Source organism: Euprymna scolopes, chromosome 29 (assembly GCF_053919585.1).
Source record: "Euprymna scolopes isolate OS-2025 chromosome 29, ASM5391958v1, whole genome shotgun sequence".
Lineage (NCBI taxonomy): Eukaryota > Metazoa > Mollusca > Cephalopoda > Sepiida > Sepiolidae > Euprymna > Euprymna scolopes.
In genome coordinates this window covers 44,883,276-44,907,330 of record NC_136510.1, presented here as the reverse complement: position 1 = coordinate 44,907,330, position 24,055 = coordinate 44,883,276, and the positions used below count along the sequence as shown (strand labels likewise).

At 31.8% G+C, this 24,055-nt stretch overlaps 1 protein-coding gene across 2 annotated transcripts in view; it reads right to left on the bottom strand.

Moving 5' to 3' along the window:
* The window catches only part of LOC145252633 (protein HID1-like), a 97,859-nt gene that overhangs the window by 20,233 nt on the left and 53,571 nt on the right, over positions 1-24,055 (bottom strand). For both annotated transcript variants that reach the window (XM_080112358.1, XM_080112357.1), the window contains exons 5-15: positions 23,685-23,738; positions 21,658-21,826; positions 18,534-18,591; positions 15,136-15,364; positions 11,911-11,967; positions 9,030-9,170; positions 7,271-7,361; positions 5,292-5,443; positions 3,865-3,943; positions 2,105-2,166; positions 840-942 (exon numbers count right to left, since the gene is read on the bottom strand). In XM_080112358.1, the coding sequence (XP_079968484.1) occupies positions 840-942; positions 2,105-2,166; positions 3,865-3,943; positions 5,292-5,443; positions 7,271-7,361; positions 9,030-9,170; positions 11,911-11,967; positions 15,136-15,364; positions 18,534-18,591; positions 21,658-21,826; positions 23,685-23,738 (1,195 nt within the window). The remainder of the gene's footprint in view (positions 1-839; positions 943-2,104; positions 2,167-3,864; positions 3,944-5,291; positions 5,444-7,270; positions 7,362-9,029; positions 9,171-11,910; positions 11,968-15,135; positions 15,365-18,533; positions 18,592-21,657; positions 21,827-23,684; positions 23,739-24,055) is intronic.

Genomic DNA, 24,055 nt, shown 5'->3' with positions numbered 1-24,055 from the left:
ATAAGAGCTGTCTGGAAAAAATAAAATTTATAACATAAATATGGTGTCTTTTTTTTTTTCACTATCTTAGGATGCAATACAAAAAGCTTTATACCAAGATGCTTTCCACACACACATGGCATTAATTTTGTATTAGAAGGTTTTGAAATAATATTATGGGGGTCTGCATTTACACTGGACATCCATAAACAGTAAAGACAGCATTTTACTTCATTTTGTTGGGCTCCCAGCAAAGGAGGGATTGAACCGAGTAATTCACTCCTGTTCGTCCTTTCATCTGTTTGTTTGCACTTTTCTTAATAACTAGGCCTTGGATTTTTTAAAATTTTGCACAAACATTAGTCATGGTGACAGTAAATTTTTCACTCATGGAAGGGGACCTTGCATACTCGGCTTGTTTCTCTAGTAGATAGTCATTCTTGTAATAAAAAAACCATCCCAGAATGTAGAAAAAAAAATTAGCAAATTGTAAATATTAAATGTAGTTGTCCCAAGCAAAATTAGTAGCATCAACCAAGTTAGGTACGACTGAAAAATTCAAAGAGATTCATTTTCTACAATGATTCTAGTACCTGATTGGTTTGGTCTTATCACCCCTGGCTATAAATATAATCGTCTAAATCTTGTGATCATACCCAGTTTCTTATGCCAAAAAAATATTGCAATGATTTATAACTTTAAAAAAAAATCAAATATTGAAATTAAAAGATTAAAATAAAAATGGTAATGAGGTTTAGGGCTGGGAGCAGGAGTGGGCAATATAATATTTTTTTTTTCTATGCAAAGTAATTAGTCAATGAAATGTGGCCAACAGAAGAAAAAAGAACGCAACAACTTACCATCAAATTGGTATTGAATAATGTTGTTAAAAACTTCAAGAAGGAAAAAAACTAAATGATGATTTGTTGGACTCGCATACAGAAACCATGGAGTACTGAAAGCCTGGAAGAAAAAGTTTTTAGAAATTATTTAAAAAAAGAAAATGAAAATATATATATACAGGGTGAGCCAAAAGTAGATGGGCAATGTTATAAATCTTCTAACCTGTGGAAGTGGCACTCTTATGGAGTAAAACATCATAAGAGATTCCAAAGATTCGGATACAAATGTTTAATTATATTTGTTTTATTTGCTGAATATTGTGAAAATAGGTAGCCAGGATAATTTTTATTGAGGCTGGATGGCTGACCTCAGTTGGCCTCTATTATGACAAGAGTACCACTTCCACATGTAAGAAGGTTTACAACATTGTTCACCTACTTTTGGTTCACCTTGCATTTAGCTCTATCAATTAAATTTGCATTCATTAGTGATTTTCAAAACATTCCTATCATATGACTGTTTCATTGTTTTTTTTTTTTTAGTTTTTTTTACCCCGATTTTCTTACCTTTTATTTTTACTGGGGATGAGGTAACCTACCAGATCTCAAACATTCACCCACTTTTTTTTCAGAAACTAATTCAGAGATCTTTTTAAAATTATAACCATCCTTTTAAGTACAATTGTTTGCATCTCTCTTGCACTTGGTTCACTTGGTATATTCGCCAGGTAGTTTTTGAAATTTTTTTTCAGGCATTGAGCTGCTCCTATGATTACTAGAATGGAGATCTTAAGATTCCAGTTTTTCTTTTCATGTCGTACATAAGATCTTGATATTTTGTTATCTTTCTCTCTCAGCTCTGTTTAAGCCAGTATCATTAGGGATACCGACTTCAACTAGAGTCGCTAGTTTTTTCCTATTGTCCCATATCATTGTAAGATTTTACTGTCCTGTTTTTAAATGTGTAGCTGTAGGGATTGCATAGTCATAGTGGATGATGTATGACTTATTTCCAATAGTTCTTTCTGGTATACGTTCCCATGACTTGCTGCTACACTTGCTTAAAATGATCAAGGAACTCCTTCCTGTCAATTTTCAACTGCAAATCTCACTTTTTGACAACTACAGGCAGCAAAAAGTCAGCTGATGTTTGATGAAAAAACTCAAATCTATTTTCCTAACACATTTGGCTACTTCAGTGTAAGAAACTAAGTTGAATCAATTAATCAAAAAAATGAAGGGAGGAGAAAGAAATCAAAGTACTTGGAAAAAAAAAAGCATACCTGTAAAAGATGCAAGAGTTTTGTACTTGCAACCATCGACAATGTTTTCAGGTAGGGAGACACTGCAATGAGAAACGAAAATCCTAAATGCAAGCCAATAAATATTAGATAAAAATAGGTTATTAAAAATTAAAGTGTAAACCATTAAAATATAAACTATTAAAGTATAAACAATAAATTTTAACAAGAATTTCTCGTAAATTTATTTATGTTTGTGTATTTTTGAGATAAAGACTAATAATTCATTATTTGGATTCTTCAGACTACTGTTCTCATCTTGAAAGTTATTTTTACATTTCCATCAATGTAACCTGTGACCTTCTTCAGGTGTCTCTTGTCAAACTCTGAAATCTTTCTGCCGAACTCAGGAATCTGCACAAAATTTCAAACAAACTCTTTGTTTAATCCACGGGGGTAGTATGACCTCATTCCGTCAGTTATTACTAGGTAGAAGTCCTTAGTAATTTGTAATTGTATTTCGAGTGTCACCTGCGCTGAAGATTGAACCTTCCACCTCCAGAAGAGTGTAAATTACAACTGAATTTATCAAGTACATTATGCACTAGGTCACAGATCCTGATAAGTCTGCAAAAAATGTGAAAATAACACTCAAATAAGAACAACAGTCTGAAGAATCCAAACACTACGAACTAAACTTTAAAGGAATAAGAGTTATAGCTTTTACAAACACACACACACACACACACACACACACACACACACACACACACACACACACACACACACACACGAGAGGGAATGTAAATAAAACAAAGTTATACAAATTTCAATAAATTTTTATTTTCTTTCTAATATATAAAGTAAAGTCAATCTCTTTTTGCTTTTATCATCGATAGTTTTCTTCCTACAAAATTAATATTTGACTCTAGTCCATCAGTTTTTCATGTGGATTGCTGCAGCATACTTTTTTTTTTTTACTAACAAGTCACTGCTTATCAAAACCCAAAGGCCACTCAAGGATAAGGCTTAAGGAGTTCATCTGGTGAACAGTAAAACATTGAGTGGATTAGTAACAATAGTTGAAACTAGTCAGAAATTGATTATTCAAGAAGACGGCTCAACAAGAATTTGTTTGCATTGGACTTAAAAACAGCAATGTTGTAGACAGCTGAGAAGCAGCCCAACAGTACTGTATTCAAAAGACAAGTAATTTTAAGAAAGAAACCTTGCTCATAACTGGTAATTAACATCGACAGAATCAAATATGTAAAAGGTGGTTCTTAAGAAGACAAACAACTTATACATTTTACCCAAATTTCATAAATTAAGAGAAAATAAAGCATCTAAAAGCTTCACTTCTTTTCTAGGATTATTTTGTTCCCCTAGATCATGTGCGGACAGGAGACACACACAGCATTTCAGAGAAAAGCGTGAGTGCTCACAAAAAAAAAAAAAATTCTGTAAAAACAATTAAAAACTAATCGATTCCTGCAAAAGTTTTTACTCCTTATTCTTTAACTCCAAGGAGTTGTGTTTAAAATGATATCAGACTTTTAACTCATTTTATAAAATGACATCCAACTGATTCACCATCTGAATGGATAATGTTTTTAATTTTTAACAAAAATAATTTTTAAATCTTTAATGAATTACTCCTTCCTGTATTTCTATATCAAGTCAAAATTTAGATTTCATGTAAGAATTTTTTTTTAAAATACAGCGAAAAAAAAATTCTGTAACAAAAAACATGGTAAAATAACTGCTTACAAACAGACCTGAATTCAAGGGAAATAACTCACCATTAACAATAATCGTCAGAAGACAATCAAACAATGGCTGTAGACGTTGATGTCCAGTTGTGATAATTTTGTGGAAAACCTGAAAGCAAAATAAATAAATCAATCAAACAAATAAGTAAATAAAAATAAAAAATTACTTTTAACTTATTCAGTTTTCATATCCAATAAAAATAAAATTTTCAAGACTAGTTAAATACCAATCCTTCAAACGGCTAAAAAACCTCAATAGTCTCGTAATCTAAACATACTTTTTCTAACTCTCTATTGGCTTTCAGTTCTTGCACACAAACTTCTTGTGTAGCCAATGTTTACAAGCACTAACTGTATAATATTTTTATTTTAATTACAAAGACACACACAATATATATATATATATATTATATATATATATATATTAGTGGATAAATAATAATTTGTTAAATATTCTGTACTTTCAACTACCAATTTGGGGGTTAAATTGGGTACACTGCTGTCAAAGCTTGCTACTCCAAAATCTGAATCAACTCAGTCACTGAAAATCTGATTTTTTATTGAAACTAATTTGCATATGAGGTGACAAGAAATCTTGTTACTTCAGAAAATCGCCAGCAACTAATTAGAAGCAGTAGCCATTATTTTCTTTTCTTTGTTTTGTCTCATATCGGGCACTACAAACTCCACAAGATTCAGTTTGTACCAATTTTAATTACACACACACACACACACACACACATATATATATTTCTAGGTTTATAGAAAACATTTTTTTATGGTATATGTCCCTTATTATTTCATCTAAATTGTTTCAAATAACAAGCTCAATGAAATTGTTTTCATCTTCAGAGCACATGTATTGTTTGGTTGCATTCCAATGATCAAGAAAAAATATGGCAGTTCAAAATTATAACTTTTATTTTTGTGAATCCTTTTATTTTTATCATCTTACAATCATTTTGCAACATCAAATACAGCTTTTAGTTGTTACTGTTTGTAAGAGACCTTGATTTAATTGATTTAATTAAAATAATCTGTGCTTGTGCACTTTTGCCACCGTGCTATTTTAAAATAGTTTTTTCAGGTTAAATTCAAACTTCACAATATCATTTCTTTTTATTAAATTGTTAGGTGGAAGTATAGAATAGTTACAAAACACCCTCCCCTCTCCCATTTCAAGAATAGCTTTCAAAATAATAACGTTATTATTTCAGCATGGTGGCAAAAGTGCATAACTACCAAATAATCATATTGGTTCAAAGCAATAAAGAAAAATGCAAAGGAAAAAAAAAAACATTGAATAAGATTAATAACAAGAATAAGAATATTCTACTTAGCTAAATTTATCCATTTCTATTCAACTAAACCTATGTATGAAAATATCTTTGAAAATATCTCCTACAAGGAGAGAGGAAAAGTGATTATTCCGGAAACAAATTAAATATAGAACTTACAATGATGAGGAAATCAGCGTGGGTGCCTGTAAAAACTGGAATGTCCATAGGCACTCGCACAGAGTAAGGTTTGTTCAAGCGAACTCCAAAATTGCGCTCTCCACTGAGGAGAAGTAAAATAAATACTCCAATGTGCATTAGACCAACACGAGCTGAAAAAAAAAAATAAATAAATAAAAAATTGTTTTTGATAGAAACATTTAAATTTGTATATGTGTATGGTTTTGTGTTATACTTTTTAAATTATACCCCCCCCCTTTAGGTTTCTTGTTCTTTGGTTTCCATCTATTCATTTCTTTCCTTGTAAATGAACATGGATTTTTAGTTGTGTTTGCTTTCATGATTCCCCTCTCCGTTACAAGTAGGATCTGTGGAAACATCTCAGTTGTATCCTTTAATTTTGCATACTTTTTCTATAGACATCTAGTGCAAACTTAGACCCCATAATATTATTATACGGTCTTTGGATCAAACAGATATTACACTTTCAAATTTTTATTTGCCAAAAACATTAAAAAAAAATTTACATTTTAAACAAATTAGGCACAAGGTCATCAAAAGTGTGGGGAAAAGAGCGAGCCATTAGTCATCCCTAGTGTAAAGCGATATAAATATCTACCTTATTCTTAACTAGAATCATCTCAGTCACCACAATACCACATTTGCTTTCGAGATCATTCCACTTAAAATATTCCCAAATTTGTTGAAAATTTTAATTTTCAAAATCATATTTATGTATAAAATCTTGAGAAAGTGTATTTTAGTTTGTATTTGATACAACAACATCAGCAACATAACGACGGCTAAGTGGTTAATGACATGGACTGAGATGAACTGTATCAAGTTTAACATTGCTGTTTGAGCCTTTAATGTCGGTTATTCCTATGATTGCAAAGCAGAATTTACCAAGCGTTGGATTGTCCACCCATTGACAGGGAATATAAACTGTGCTCAAACGTCATAAGACAGTTTTATCCTACTGATGTGTGCAATGTCATCCATAGCCAGGCTATCCCGGCCATTACGAGAGGAACCACAAAATCAGAGCAACGAACGGCAGTGCCATGCTGCCACCACGCGATAACGGCTGAAAGCCTCTAATCTAGAACCACAACCAGTTCAGTCATGATATTACAAAAGGGGGCTCTCTCCATTCTGCTGGAGTCTGCCATAATAAATATCATTGCTTATGGTGGCGATGGTGGTGGTTTCATCAGCGGTCTTCGAGCTGTTGTCGGGTTGCCATCATCATTGCCGCTTATGCGGTGGCATGCGTGAACGGACCGACTGACTTGACATGTACGACCGGCGGGATGTTGCTGTCCTATTTCAAACTCAAGCATGAGACAAGGGATCACTCGTAGACCACTTGACTTCAGGCTCTGGGTGTTGTACTTAGTAGAGCAGCTATCACACTGCGATCTATTGAGACTAAGCCATTGACCGACTCGATTTGTCCTCAGTGAGGAACAACTGTCCGTTTATCCATTCATCTGTCCATCAGTTTCTTCTACAGAAATACTTTCACTTAGGGATGTTGACAACCTTCACATGATCCTTCCTGTAAGAGATCGGGGTGATTATGCAAAGTAAGCATTGTTGGGAGTCCAAAATGTCTACCAAAAAAAAAAAAAAAATTTTTTTGTTCAAGAGTCAGTTTTGTTTTGGATGCCAGTGTTTTTTTTGATGGGTCTTGTTTATCTCACATGTTGTCAGAAAAGAAACCTAGACTACTACTACTACTGCGGATATTATGAGCAAACGTTATTACTGATGTTGGCAAAAACCAATCTAGACCAAGCTAGACCAATCACATCTAAAAAGGCCTCTTTAAGATAAACATTATCCTAATAATTTTCATGTTTTGATTCGAAATCAGTTGTTGGGGAGAAGTGGGTCACTATAAATGATACTAATTCAGTAGAATAGGATTCAACCTTCTAATGTAAAGAGGACATTATCCACACTCAAATACTTACATTGATCAGCTCGGGCATCATTAAGGAAATAAAGAATTGGCACAAGTACGTCCAGCACATCACTGCTTTTCAACACGTAAAACATAAATTTCTGCAAAAAAAAAAAAAAATATGCAAACAGGGTTTTTTTTATATATTTCATTTACTTGGCAAGAATATTTTTTAATATTTTTGTTATCCAATTCTCAAAAAATTTAAAGAACATACATGGAGGTTACACATACATTCATTTTTCTCACAAATAAATCCCCATTATCAAGACCCACAGGCCACTTAAGGATAAGGGTTATTGAGTTCAACAGGTTTAATTGAGGTGAATTAGTAACAATGATTGTATTGGTCAGGAAGTGACTACTAAGGAGGACGGCTCAACAATAATTTATTTACATTGGATTTGAAAATGGCAATTTGATAGTCAGATAGGAAGCAGCCCCATGGTAATGTTTCACAGATGGCAGTTCTAAGGAAAAAAACTTTGCTCATGAAAGTTCGGCTTAGTTCTAGGTACACAGATGGAGAAAGAGAATTCATTGGCAATAGTTGTAGCCAAAAACCATGGTTTTTAGAGAAAAAAAAACTAGAGTGCTCAATTAGTTATATTTATTATATAATTACTATAAGATGACTTGAATAAAGCATAAATATCAGTAGTTTCACAAGATCATTTGAAATTTCGACTGTTAAGACTGAAAGCAAAACATTTGAGGTAAAATAGAAACACTTCAGCTTTCTCAAGAATAAAAACTACAAAGAAAAATTAAATTGGGTTTTTGTTAAAAATAATATGTCTTTTTTTGAGGAGGGGGGGGGGAGAGATTCTTTGTTATTTTCTAAATAGTGCAACATCAATAGACAAAATGCTTCAGATTTCCTTCTAGATTAGTTATCCCTGTTAAGGCTGTAGAGTCTAGTCCGCCTTATTATTTACTTAGTACTTTAATTACTATTTAGTGAGGAAAAGTGCTGGATTCATCTGTTTCATATTAGTGAAATTGACAATACACACACCTATACAAGTGTTGAATACTGTAATTGGAGAGGCATGTTAGGTTATCTGCCCTTTACAAGACCTAGTCGATAGAAGATACTGCCAGACCTAAATAAAAGTAAAAGCGACGTCTGTTTTCCATAGTGTTCTCTTTCTTTCCTCTTTGGTTTCAGTTAAGATGTCTAAATTGCTTGAAACCAAAGAGGTTCATTGGTTTTGTTTTCCAGAGAACTTTAATAAACAAATGAACGAAAATAATATTGTTTCTTTGAAGCCGTTCTTTTCAGGATAACCACAAGTGCGTTTCAAATCCAAGATGGTATCATATTGAAAATCATCATATTCGATTTAACATCTGTTTTAAACGCTGGCATGTATTCGACGCGTTGAAGAAATACAAACTAACCTATCTCCGACCAGGTTTTTTATTTATCCCTTTTTTTTCCCTTGTCCATTTTTATCACATCCTCTCATGTTTTCCCTAGCTTTCCCCTGTGAACTGGATCTGATAACTTAACTGTTCAACATCTACTGACTCAAAAACTCTTATCGATTCTTTCATCCTTAGTTAATAGATGTAGAACAGTTAAAATATCAGGTCCGGTTCACAGAGAAATGTCAAGAAAAGCATGGTAAGAAATGATGACTGCAGAATAACTATTAAACGGTCATTACCATCACTATCAGTCATCAGTCAAGAGTCAAGTCACAGAATAGACTTGACTTGCTTGGTGACTTGCATAACGTAAGTAAATTTGTTTGAAGATTTACCTTGTTAATATCACACATTTTCCAAAATAAAACCAACATCTCTTGATGAAATTGAACTTTTTTACAAGAACCTGGGAGATAAGTCTGCATAAGAGGATTGTTCAGGAGCCGCGTTAGTCCTTTTAAAATAAAAGAAAAATCCTGGGAAAGAAAAACAAATTATATAAAAATTTTTTTAAAGAAAACAAAAATAAAAATTATGGCACTTCTACAGAATTGGGACAAGATTTTGTAGTTGATAAATGGAGTTTTCAGATAAAAACAATGGTTTCAATCGGGTTTTTTGTCAATTCTAATAAATTACAATAGTAGCTTCCAAATTATGCAGTGAATATTACTGAATTTAAAAAAAAAAAAAAACTTTAATAGTGTTAGCAGGTGAAAAATTGCCGCCATCTTGTTTAATTCGAAACTTAAAATTACCTCCCTTTTGAACTCTCCTGTGTCTTATGATCATTTTCAAATTCTATTTTTATTTTCTTTAATAAATAATTTTTTACCTTATCGATTTTCGTAATTTTTGGACATAATCATCTTAAAAATACGAGGAATACATAGATACAATTGTTTCCATGTGAAATTCAGTATTACGATTTCCAAAATTCCAATAGTGTAGAAGTGCTGAAATTATGGCTAGGAGTTTTTTCAGATGTACATTAATGATTTAGATTATTCAGACAACTTTCCACATTTTGGTTGTTAATTTTTGTCTAATGTAATCTGTCCTTTTGCAGTTGCATCTTTTTAAAATCAAGAAATTTGGAACTGAAGCCTTTATTTAATTATTCTCCTTTCATCAACCGTGACTGGGTAGAAGTGTTAATAACACTTCTATCAAGATTAGATTAAATAAAAGGTTCTGTATAGATTCCCCAAGTTCAAAAAGATGCACCTTAAAAACGTCAATTAAAACATTGTTTTGAATTTTCAAAACGTTAAGAGAACACTCTCAAAGTAAATGAGGTTAAAAAATAATTTTTTAAATTAATAAAATTAAATAATAAACTTTATATTGTATGGCAAAAATCTAATACAAAAGTACAATTTTTTTTTTTTGTGGTTTTAATTTTTATAAATCTTTTGCTGTAAATTAATGTAGTATCATTTATTTGTTATTTTTACATTTCAGCCAATGTAACTTCTAACGTTCTTCAAGTTCATCTTTTCGAAAACAGACGCATGGCACAATGGATAAAGACATTGATTAACAATTGGTTCAACATAAGTTTTCCGGAAATTAAAGATTCAATCCTACAATAACTAAAAATATCATAATTAACATTTTTACATGGTCATGGCCGATAGAACAATTTACCCTCTGTGGATTAAATAACAGATTTGGTTCAAAATTCTGCATAAGTTCCCAAAGTCTGATGCAAAGATTCACAACCACAAAAACATGAAGAAAGTCTGAGGTTACATCAACCAAAATATGAAAATAACAATTAGAATGATAATGGTAGACCACATGATTTAAATACAAAACAAAAATGAACCATTTTTAAAATTTAATTCAGTCAATCTCAACTAATATTGAAACACATTTTTTTTCAGGTTCAAAATGCTTAAATTCTGGACTTGTGAAATAATAAAAAAAAAAATTAAATAAAAAAAAGGGGGGGGGACAAACTGCAAAGTAAAATTCTTGACAAACTATTAAAGAATCAAAAAACAAAACTTCCATAAAAAGCATATCAAAAAATAACTACAACCATATGGAACATGAAAAAATAAATAAATAAATAAATAAAAGATATAAAGTGATCTTCATTCTCCCCCCAAAATGCCACCTAATAAATCATTAATAAAATTCACAATCCTTTTTACAATTCAAACATATTTGGTATGAATACATCTCAATCTATTCTCAACTTGTTCATTAAGTTTCAGCCATGAATATGCCACAATCTTTGGGTGGTTGGCATTTAATTTGGGTTATCATGTAACTAGCAGAAATGATAGAACTTTAACAAGAACGTAAGTTCTGCCATGGAAATATTTAAAACTAAAAAAAAAAAAACAATTTATCTGATCAGGTTGAAATTTTGCATGGTTGATAATGTTATCGAAGAGCATCTGATCCATACATCAAATTCAGAAAAATCAGATTTTGAAATTCTGCCAAAATTTTTACGATTACAGAACTTTTCAAGGTTAAGGTCATATAAAATGACCTATTTATATCAGTTTGCACATACGTAAAACTAATCGTTACTAAAAGTGGTTTAATTTTAAAACTTCTTATCTGTCTGTTGTGTTAGTTCAAACGGTAAGGAATGTGGTTGAGTGCTAAATGAGTGAACGCAGCTGGAGAGTTAAATGCTTTGGTTTCGATTTTAGCCAATGGCACCCACGCCATTTTTTTTTTTTTTTTTTACTTTTAAAATCAGTATTATATATTAAGTACAATATAATATTCAATAGAGAATTGACTCTGTAGTAATAAATACGAAATCTGTATGAATTAAAATACATTTAAGTGTATTTTACAACCAGGCATGGTTGGGTCACCACCATGACCAGTAATAAATAAAATGTCATTTTTCCATTGTTTTGAATTTCTTTTCACTATTACAAAAATATATTACTTTATGACATATTTATGGAGTTTTTTTGCTGACATTGTTTGCTGTGGACTTCAAGTCACATATTCTTCTGAATCACTGAACATTTGGGGTATGAAAGGTCCCTGCATTAAACAATAAATAAAAAAAAAAAAAATAAGAAAAAAAAAAAAAAATCTAACCAAAATTTTTTTAAAAAATAGATTGTGCAGATTACAAACCATTCTCATCATCAAGTAAGTGATGATTGTGCAGGTATGTGATAGCCCCCTCCCTCCAATCATCACAAAGAAATGAATGAATGCAAATATACTTACTTCTTCTCTATGTATCCGGGATAAATAATTGACAAATAAATTATCAGGTCCACCAGCCTAAATAAAAAAAAAAAAAGACATTTTTAATTCATTAATCTATATCTCTATAAAAGTGAGAATGTGTGTGTGAGGACACTTCTCAACCTATATACTCAACAGATGTTTTTGTCTACAGACTTCAACTTTGGTATATATAATATTCAAACAAGTGGCAAACTTTAATTCATTTTTATCCGGAAAAATGAGCTGTTAAGGGGTCAAAATTGAAAAATTGGTAATTGGGGGTCATCAGATTTTTATCTCTTTGCTAACTGTTTCATGACTGCACATGCGCGGTCATGAAACATGACACTTCCTTATGTTAGTATTTTTCTTTTTTACTTACAAGAAGTGAATTGTTTAGAAAAAACATAATACTCACATGCACGGGTCTCGGTATCTTTCCGTTTTTTTTTTTTACTTCAGCGGGAAACAGTGGGTATATATTCTAGTAATTGATATATGACAAGTATCTTTATGCAAACAAAAACTTTTTTTAAAGTTTTTTAAAGACTTAACATTCCTTTACACTTTATAGAACTTAATATTTTCCCGTTAAACGCATTTATCATTGGTTTTCTCATAAAAATGTTTTGACTTTGTCTATTAATTATTTTTGTTAATGACTACTGGAAATATTCTTTTTTGATCCTTCCTTCCATGAACTTCAACCAGAACTAACACCCATACTTACAAAACTGTTTAAACGCTGTCTTAAGGAGAATTGCTTCCCATCACCCCAGAAAATCTCATTAGTATGCCCTGTATTTAAGAATTCTGGTGATCGCTCATCCCCCTCTCAGTACAGGCCAATAAGTCTCCTGTGTGTCATGAGTAAGTTGCTGGAATCTGTGTTAAATACAGAAGTAATCAACCATCTCAGCAGAAATAACCTTCTTAGAGACACGCAATATGGTTTCTGTTCTGCTAGATCTACAGCAGTTATAGGATTAGCGAATCTCTCGATGGAGGCAACCTTTCTAGGACAATTGCTCTTGACATATCAAAGGCCTTTGATAGGGTATGGCAAAAAGGTTTACTTCACAAGATCTCCAGCTATGGTATAGCTGGAAATGTCTTCTCAATTATCAAATCATTTCTCTCTGATAGGTTCAGAAGAGTAGTAGTTGATGGGCAAAATCAGAAGCTCACAGTATTAATGTTGGAGTCCCTCAGCTGACTACAATATGGTTGTCTTCAAGTCCAACGTAAACAAGTTCTTGATGAGCCGTTCCACTTAAGTTAACAAATTTACTGAATTTCCATTAATAATGATTACTATATTGTCCAATTGACTACTGTACACTCTTAACCCTTATCCTCGAGTGGTCTCTGGGCCTCGATAAGTGCTTATACCTATGTAAAAAAAAAAAAAAAAAAAAAAAATGAACTATCATGCATGTAGTGTTAGAGTTGCACAACTTTATAACTTAACAATTCCACCCTTGTCAGTCTCATTCTGATCTTTCTCGCAGCTTTTGATGGTGATTAGTTCGATCTATTGTCATAAGTTGTCTTATAATTTTATTAATTTGGCGATTAATGCATAGCTATCTTGCATCTATAAAAAAAAAAAAAAATATTTGTCACCATCCATGAAAATTTCATTTCCAGTTGATTTCATTGATTACATACTTTATTCAGATCTACATTTTTATTTTGCTTAGTGATATTTTAGAGAGAGGCGTTTTTCCCTTTGGAAAAATTATCTTCTAAAACCACTACTCATGAAGAACAGGAAACAAAGTAAAACAAGTTTTTGTCAATTCACCAGCATTTATATTCCAAGCATTTTGATTGGCTAATCGATATAGTTGCATACATCTAGACAGAAGAACGAGATATATAGATGAAGAATATGGAAAGAGAGAATAATTTAAAATATATCATCATCATATTCATGTAAACACCCATTTTATATGCCGGCATGTGTTGAATGATTTTACGAAATTGACTTCCAAACTAACCTATCTCTCACCAGGTTTCTATTTATCCCTTTTTTCTTGCAAGTTTTCCTTGACTTTTCCTTGTGGACTGAACTTGCTACCTTAACTGTTCTATATCTCTCTTATCAATTTTTTAAATGTAGTTATATCATACTATTAACGTTTCTTGTTCTGCATATATTTTCCTATAGTGTCCAAATATAATCTCACTCTGAGGTCATCATAACTAATTCTATCTTCAATATCCACATTACATATCTATCATATCATTCTCAGGATTTCTCTCAACACAGGTCCTCAACTCTCACTAGCCAGGTTTCACTTCCTTACATCACACTGCGTATACATGCCAGATACCCTCCCAGGCTTTGCCTTCTTCCTTTGAGGAGGAGTTAGTTTATTGCTAATCCCCTGAGGTGTTCCCTAACTAGGAAGGCAGACAGACATGCCTAGGAATTTTTTGCAGTGATATTCCTCTAGGGTGCTGGGTCTTCAAATCTAACTTCCTAACCCTTGTGTCACATCATCCCACCATGGGAAAGAAATAAATAGTTAGCGGTAATGCTCTGCTAACCATAAATTATTCTGTTATTTCTACTATTATATAAAAGGAACTGTGTGTGTGTGTGTGTGTGTGTGGGCTAAGCAGCTGAGCTGATTTTAATGAAATTTCACACGAAGGTAATTTATGTATCTGGTAGTGTTCTTAAATAGGTCTTCAGAGCCTAAATCGTAATGTCTTCAAGAAGGAACAATGATTGATAATCAAAATGATCTAATAAAAGAAAGAACAAGCGATATTGGCCAAAGTTAATACCTTACACAGTGCATTTGAGAAGTTTTATTACCACACAAGCCGAAAGGCCCGACGTATAAAACCAGCAGTAGGTTCTTTGATATGAGAGAAACACATACAAAATGAACATTTTCGTTTAGAACACAGTTGAAGCATAATATTTGACTTTTGCATTTTAAACTTTAATGAGGAATTTCACCGATTTCGATGACAATAACATTATGGAAGTGTGAAACATTCGTTGATCATCATTCAATCCCGGGCAACGTTGGGTCACCCTGCTAGTATTTAATTAAAAGTAATATAAAAGTTGATGAAATGAAAACTTGTTACATTCAATTAATTTCTGTGATCTGTTAATAAAAGTTAATCTGTTAATAAAAGTTAATCTGTTAATAAAAGTTAATCTGTTAATAAAAGTGTTATTACTAAGAAGATACGTACGTCACTAGTTTGATCCATGGCTGTTCCGCCTGCAGTGGTGCCATCGACAGAAATATTCTGAGTGTTGTTTGAATCATTTTCCAAAGTGACACACAGGACTTGCAGAGCCATTTCTACAAGAGGTTCTCGAGAGTCAGTAAACATCAGGTGATTATACGGGACGCCATAACCAACTGGATCGTACGCACAGACAACATTCAACATAGATGTAAAGAGAGGCAAGGCGTGGCTGTTTCAAATTTAAAAAAAAAAAAAAAATGAAAAAATTACACAAATAAAGAAAGAGAAACCAGAGATGAATACAAATTTATACAAATTTTGTTTTTGTTGTTTTTCTCGGGTTCTTGTATCACTGAGAAGCTTTGTTTGTCAGTTTGTTGGTTCATAGTTCGTCTGTCATGCTTAGCACCTAAAAAACTAAGCTTCTTTTCTTTAATTACCAATGTTTTGATTTTTATTTTTCAGAATTTTCAAGATGAGGATTGATAATTTGTTTTATTCGCATTACTCTTCTCATCTTAGATGTTAACATCACAAGATATATAAGTAGTTTAGAAAAATATATTTTTGTTTTCATAATATTTTATTTTGTCTTACACGTGTTTCATTGAATGGTGTACAAACACCAAACAACTTATCAGAAACAGTTAATATTTTCCCTGGAAAACTAAACAGTTTCAAAGTTTGTTGTTTTTTTGTTTTGTTTTTTTCGGGGGGGGGGGTAAAGAGAATGAAAACTGGTGAAAATGAATGGAAACTGTTATGAGTCATATGATTTTTAAAAAAAAAAAAACTTACTTAAGATTTTATTTATATATATTTCCAGGGGGACAGATAAAAACTGAGGCTGAGAAGAGAGACCAACATAGGTAACCGACTATAGGTACCTTTGTTTGGATTTGAAACCAACAGTACTAATGTTATCCTGATATTCTGTAATACACACACACACACACACACATATATATATAGAGATAAGGAAACAAACCAAGTTATATGTCCATCAGCATTTCGTCTTTATTTTCATTTATGTATTTATATTCATCCAGAAGAAGACGAAACATTCATGCATGCACACACACACACACACACACACACACACACAGGCAACATTTTTTCTTTTAAACCTATTTCATTAAATATAACAGTTAATTTACATCTGCATATTTTTGTTTGGATTCTTGATAATTTTCTTGTGAATTCCTTGTTTCAAGTAAGAACTGACCAATGTATTTGACATATTAACTTAATATTCCAGTACTTCAGGTGGGGGGGGGGGCATAAATATCTTAGCACCATGTTCTTTACTGGATAATCACTACTGAAGATGGATCCAAAAGTACTAAGATTATAAGTAACTATGGTAGATACATTAGATATTATATATAAAAAAATTTATTTAACAATTTTACCACTGAAGAAATTAATATGAATGATAAATAATCCTGGGTTATAGTCGGCTAACGTACTTCCTAACATATGGTGTAGCACTACCAGAAGCAGTGACAAGGTGAATCAGTTCCTTCATTTTTGTTGTTCTTCAGTATTTCTATTGTGAAGTGATTTATTGAAATAAAATATAAGAAAAGGACATTAGAAAAGTATATAATAAAAATTAAAATTATACTGATAAAAATTAGTCTTTATTAAATAGTTTATTACTTAAAATTTTTTTTAAGTATTTTCAATAATTCTTTAAAAAAAAAAAAAAAAAAAAGCGGAAAAAATGTTTTCAATTTTTCTTAAAAATATAAAACCAATTTCCATAATTCTTAATTAAAATAAGACCACAAAAAAAAAACTTTTCAATGATTATTAAATAAAAAAAGAAATATTGGAAAAACATAAAAAAAAATAGTAGATGCACAGGGAAGATATAGGTGTGAGAGGAACAATCAAAGGAACTGATTTGCCATGTCACCATTTCTAGTACCATTAGGCCATAGATAGGAAGTATCTTAGCTGACTATAACCTAATTTTGCCTAAATATGTCTTGTGACAAGGGAGATAATATTTATTCATCAAACAGACTAGAGCCCACTTTAAAAGGATAAAACTATTATTATTTAAGAAAAAGGTCACATTTGGTAGTGACAATAGCTAAATAAGTTTTTTTTTTTTTTTTTTTTAGCTTGGGGGTCATCACCTTTCAAGGCTTGAAAGCCACTCCAGGATAAAGGTTAATAAATGTAGGTAGAGGGACATGATCAGTAATTGTGAAACTTGTGTAGGGCTTAATTATTTAAGAAGACAGCTCAACAAGAACTTATTTATATACTTGAAAACACTCATGTTATAGTGATCTGGGAAGCAGTCCCACAGTATTGTGTTCAACAGACAATTCTAGAAAAGAAACCCTGCTTATAGAATTTTTGTTTAGTTTTAGGCACAGAGTGAACAAGGGAAATTATTGATAGTTGTTGTAGCTAGACAAGTATTCGTTGTGAACGTTTTATGGGAAAGGGGGAGGCATAGATTGAAGCTCAGCCGAGCAACTACCGTAAAAGTATCAATAGCGCAGAGATACACTTGCAATATCTCTTCTGTGAAAAAGAAGAAAGAGGGAGGCGAAAAAGTACTCACCCGTTAGATTTCAGAGACGTTTTGTGTCAAGGCAAAAAAAAAAAAAGAAAAGGTACTCTTAGGAGCTCCTCCCCAGATGTGGCAACAGTGCTCCATCTTAGGATGTATTTTTCACTATTGTACAAGTAAAGGATTGTGTCAGGAGCAAGATACTTTTTGGAGCGATAGAATGCTCCCATGATTTTTTTTATTATATAGCTCAAAGGAATTGCTTCTGTATTGATCCTCATATAGTCATTTACTTAAAAAGGTAAAGTCAACAAATTCTTCAGTCAACTCAAAACCATACATTCTCTTCTCACTGGTTAGTATGTGTGTGCTGCTATTCTTTGCGGACAAAATTAAATTGTTAGCTGTAGTGTACTTTTCGAATTAATTATAATTATTCAATTAATTCAATGCAGGATCTTTCAGAAGATGCATGATTTGTTCATCTTAGGAATAACATGATCGTCCAGTCAGCTGCAAAGTCAAGGGGGAGAAGAGTAAGAGAAAAAAGACTAATTACTTATTTCATCATATCGCTTACTTATTTTGTTGGATTGCCTAAAAACCGGTCTTGTCGACCCAAGCTTCCACAACAGACTGGCAACAACCACACTCAATTGTATAGCCAACATTATTTCTGACTTCTCATCACTTCCTTTTTCATAAATCAAGATTTCCAAGCAGGGTCAACCTTGTAACCTCTTCATGACCTTTGCGAAAAGCATATCCAGTTTATAACATCACAACAGATCCATATGAACAAATGCATTTTAATTAATATTCATACCAGTAGACATACCCACCAATATATCTTGCTTTGACTTACTGATTTTCTGTGGATGTGAAATACTGTATCCACTGATTTGGTTGGGTATGAGCATCAGCTAAAAAAATAAAAATAAATAAAAATAAAAAAAATAAATATACATATATATATATACATACATATGAATACACCATGTTAAAAAAAATAACTTTAATTCTGAGTTCTTGTCCACAATTCCTCCTATATTAAAGAAAAATCTGTATCATGTATGTTACAGTGATAAAACAAATATTATATTCCGAAAATCACGTAAATTGATTAAATACTTTTATTTTTATAAAGAAAATCATTTTAAGCTATTAATGTTTTGTTTTTTTTTTAGATTTCTTTTCAAAATGCTGAGCGGTCACTCCTCCGATACTAATAAAATTTGATTTTTTTTTTTTAAATAAAACTACTTGATCAATTTGCATGATTTTTGGAATATATTTTCATTTCGTAATGGGTATGTATGTCATACAGATTTTTTTTCCTTTTTGTTTTTTTAATATCAGGGGAAATTCTCTGAACAAGAACCAATTTTTTTTTTTAATAGAAATACAGGTGCTAAGATTTCAAAATTTAATAATGAATTCACAGAAATAATTTTAAATCAATATAAATACTGACCCACAAATATTTTTAAATGAACTAAAAATATGAATAAAAAAAAGAAAGGTAAGTGACGTAAAAATAGATTAAGAAATTAGTGAAAACTCGCATGTAGAAATGAGGCACAAGAAAGACTGAAACTGCAGAAATTGATAATCATGAGATTACAGAACTCACTGAGCAACAGAAGTCGGAAACAGCAAAGAAATTATGAATGAGGATAAAATGAAATTGTCATTCCTAAGAAATGAATGAAAGCAAGTGACAATAGTTCAATAAAGAGGTCCCATCATATCATTACATAGCTCGAAAGGAGGGGGGGGGGTAATTATTTATTTACTACCACATTTTTTTTTTTTTTTTTTTTTTAAACACCTCCCCACCCTTGGGGTTTCTTACTACACCACCTCTCCACACCCGGCAACGCTGGGTACCCTCACTAGTTTATTTATAAAAGATCAATATTAGGTATATGACAATGTAATAATGTGGACATGCATCATCATATGTTTGTTGAAAAGGCTGTAATTATTGGCTCATTGTCTTCATCCAAATTTGGAGCTTGATGATCAGCATTGGCCTTAGTGTCATTTGTGTGGTCTTATGGAATTTTGAACCAAATTCTTCAATCATAAGAGGGAAAACAAAAATTCTACCAAGTCATGGCTGACAAAACAAGAACAATCTGTCTACAATCAAAATGAGAATAGTAATCCAAACAATGCAGTATCTATATCATATTCTGCTTGTTCCTTTCTTAGTCCGTACATTACATTTTGAAAAAGGCCAAATACAATTTTAGAAGGCTAAACTGCTTTGAAAAAGGCCAAATTTGCCATTAGAAAAGGCCAATCTGGCAACTCTGGACAAGAATATGAGAGTGACCTTTCTTTGATGTAACCTCTTTTTCGAATATCCTTATAATAATATATAATCATTATTGTATTGGCGTGAGAAAGGAACTTATAGTAATTTCTATGTGCAGTGGTTCTTCACGGAAGAAAATCAGCAAAACATTATGTAAAAAAAAAAAAAGGGAACATTTGAAAGAAACAAAAAAAAAATTGTTTTTCAAGAGATGCTGGACTGAAGGAGTAAATTAAAGATTGCTTCTTACAATATGAATTTATTATTTGCATTGAACTATGTTGCACAATATTACTTTCTGAGTATTTATTAGTACTTACTAATTTATCTCATTCGAATTAGTTCCATATTTAAAATACAATGACACTATTTTCATAGGAATTTAAATAAACTCATATTTGCTATGCATTTATATCCCCAAAACAAGATTTTTTTTTTTGCGCTATCCAGAAAAATATAAGTTTTATCAAAACATATTTGTTGATTAAATATATTTCCCATTCCATGGAATTTCCACATATTCTGTTAAAGAAGAATAATAGTACAAAGAATCATTGGCATAGGTTTCATTAGAGTTAATCCAAAGTTATCAGAAGTAATGTATTAAGTAAGAAAAATGCTTTTGGAGGGGATGTTGTCTCATATAGAACAGATCCTCTAATATTGATTTCCCTTTGCCAGCTCTTTTTTCTTAGGGAATTCCTTCAGACTCATCACCGTCAGAGACTCCTAGCGATTGTCCACAACTCACTGGTCCATTTAGCTGCCTTTTTCATGATCATCATAATGCATTTTTCTATCTCTAAGTAGCCGAACATTTTGAGCATTACCTCTCTAAGAATAGTGCTAGTATTATTTGTAAAACGCTATTCAACCTGTCATAACTTGGGCTATTACAGAGCATAATTATTATTTTTTTTTTTTTAGGTCTTTGTAAACTGTATAGTCTACAGCCTTTTTAGGTCTTTGTAAACTCCTCATCTTTATTTTCATTTTGTATATACACGTTTTTTTCAGTTTTACCTTTGTCGATGATCAATGGTATCAAATAGGTGTCAAAAACATACCCTGCCTTGGAGTTTTGACTGCCAATAAGAGTTTATGCTAGCTGTCCAAGGTTTGCATGATTCAGCAAAATATATGCATCCAAGAGACAGTAAGTACAGAAGACTAATGAGTGTGATTGACAAGTCTTGACCCCAGGGTAAGTAAACTCCAATACACAAGAGCAGGTAGCAAATTGGTCAATATAGTCAGGTGATTAAATAGAGATGGATATTTGGAAAGGAGATAATATAATCAGTTGCATCTTAGAACTTAGAAGCAAAGGATCGATATATAGTCCAGATAAATAGCCAAATACAACCCTTGGTTAGGATTTGGTTAAGTTTTTTATGGCATATAAACCCTTTTCAGGTTATCTAATGCCGAATCTAATCATTTTGGTAAAAGTTTTTATGCTTCAAGTTCTTTATATCATCAAATATTTTTTTATGGTGTTTGGTTTGGTTGTTTTGTTTTATAGCATATCAACTTTTTTCAGGTTATTTAATCAATAGCAGCCACTGGTTGTGCTTTATAAAGCCTTTAATCAGCCAGATTTAAATAATAAAAACGCAACTCTCATAGAAGAAAAACAAATAAAGACTTGAGCAAGAGTACTCACCGACTGGCGGCAAGTACATTGTTTCAGAGAAGCAGGTGAGGAGCAGTTTGAGTAATTCAGTACGACTTAAATCATGTACAGTATTGTGCGGTGGGGAATGAGCAAAGCCCACCCCACGTTCCCAAATATATTCACAGCTGTCAATGCTATGCATGTCTTCTGGATTGTCCTGCAAGAAAGAAAATGAAAAATAAAAAATGAAATAAAAATTTACTATTTTTTTTTTTTTTTTTCCTAAGTAACTATAGTTGAATGAAGCACATCTCTAAAACTATTAAGTAGGAGGAGTGTTCTACAAAACCTTTGTTAGCCATTTTTCCAGTCATCTATTTGAAACTGAGGTATACTGTGCTATATATGAGCTAAACTGAGCTATACTGCTACCACATTTAGAATTTGCATTCCATCATCAATGTCAAATTCCTAGCTTGTTCAAAACACTGACGTCCAAGAAATCATTCACAGACGTGCAACCAAGTGAATACCAGGGTTCATACAGATTTTCAATGTCCATTTAAAAGAACTTTTCAAGACTTTTCAAAGTTTTTCAACGCCTTCTCTAGACAAAATTCAAGTTTTCAAAACAAAATTTGATATATAAACAATGATATAATAAACAAAAAAAACTTAAGAAACATCATTTTCATTTACATAGACAACAATATGCTTGTCAACAATCATATTTACATTCCCTAACCTACTTAGGGAACCAACCAAGTGCGATTAAATGTTATTTTTCCCCACTGTAGATTGGTCTACACCATGTTCGTTTTACTTTAAAATTTTTGATTTCTGGTACTGCGGATACAAGAGTTAAGTCCCTTTATCACAAAGCTTATATGGAAAATATCAGGTAGTTTTGTGATAAAGGGACGCAACTTTCGTATCCACAATAATACAATGTAATTTCAGAACTATGTACTTTGATTTTATTTTCATTATTCAAAAATTAGTTTAATGGTATTTTTGTTAATACTTATAAAATAATTTAACAGTATTTACCTCGATTTTAATATTGCAACATAAATTTTTATTGAACATAAAGAATACAATTTTCAAAACATTTTCCATCTTTTCAAGGATTTTTCAAGGTAATAGTAGAAATAAGACCTTTTCAAAGCAAAAGTCAAAACTCAAGGACTTTCCAAGCTTGTGCAAACTATGGAATACCCTCCATCAGAGATCGGTCAAACTTTGAATGCTTTGCTTCCCTTTGTAGCTCCAATATCAAACAAATGATTTGACAAATACTTATCTCACCAACCCTGAGCATCTTTATGATTTCCACATGTGGATATGTAAAGACATGTTGTCAAAACTACTATCCAGCCTTATTTCGCATACAGTGCACACACAGACACAACGCACTACACTTTCAGTTTGATACATATACAGTTATCGCCTTTTATTTCCAGCAATTGCATGTTTCAGTATATAGGTGGCGATATCAACTGCCTCTTCTGTCTCCCTCTCTCTTTTCCCTGTGGCACACAACAGTGATGGACGTGCCCCACACATTCCAAGTTTGGTTTACACATGCAAGACCAACTCGATAATGAAACGAACTGCTGTATACTGATACAGCCTTACAGAGGTAAGCTAAACTTTGTAAAATCACGAACAAATGAACTCTACAATCCCTGAATTAACTCTGTAACCACATTTAACAAAATGCTAATCTCAGTCCATACATGATTGTAGAGATAGACCAACCCACACGTAAGCAACACATATGATCTTATCCATTTTCCACCACCAAGTACTGTCTGTATAAAAAAAAAAAAAAAATTGTATAAATATTTTTTATACGTTTTAAATAAAGTCTATGATTGGAAATAAATAAACTCTGTATCAATTTTCATTAATTTATGATGTTGAATGTGCAATCTACCACAACAGACATGCCTACAAGGTCAAAAAACAGGGAAGAGATCTAGGTATTGAATCATGTTAATGTAAAGTTGTTAAAAATGGCCAAAATGATAAAAAATATCAACTGTTAAGAGAAGGAATGAAAATAAACTCACTGGTCCAGTCTTTCTAGCGGAGGCAACAGTAAAATCTGGACAGAACAATAAATCCTGAAAATAAAAATTAAATAATTTAAATAAAAAAAATTTTAATAATCAAATAAAAGAAAAAAATAATATTTTAATATTTTTCAATAAAAAATTTAAGTATAAAAATTAATCAAGCAATTGACTCTTTAAAATTAAAAATTTAATAATCTAAACTAAAAAGAAAATTGTTTTTAAATATTATTTTGAGTTATATTAATATTAAGTCAGCTTACTTTTATTTGTACACAAGGTTGACATTACATAGCTAGTTTCCCCTCTAACTTCATTAGTGAACCAATCTGTACTCCCTCCTTATTGATCTATTTGCTGATTTGATA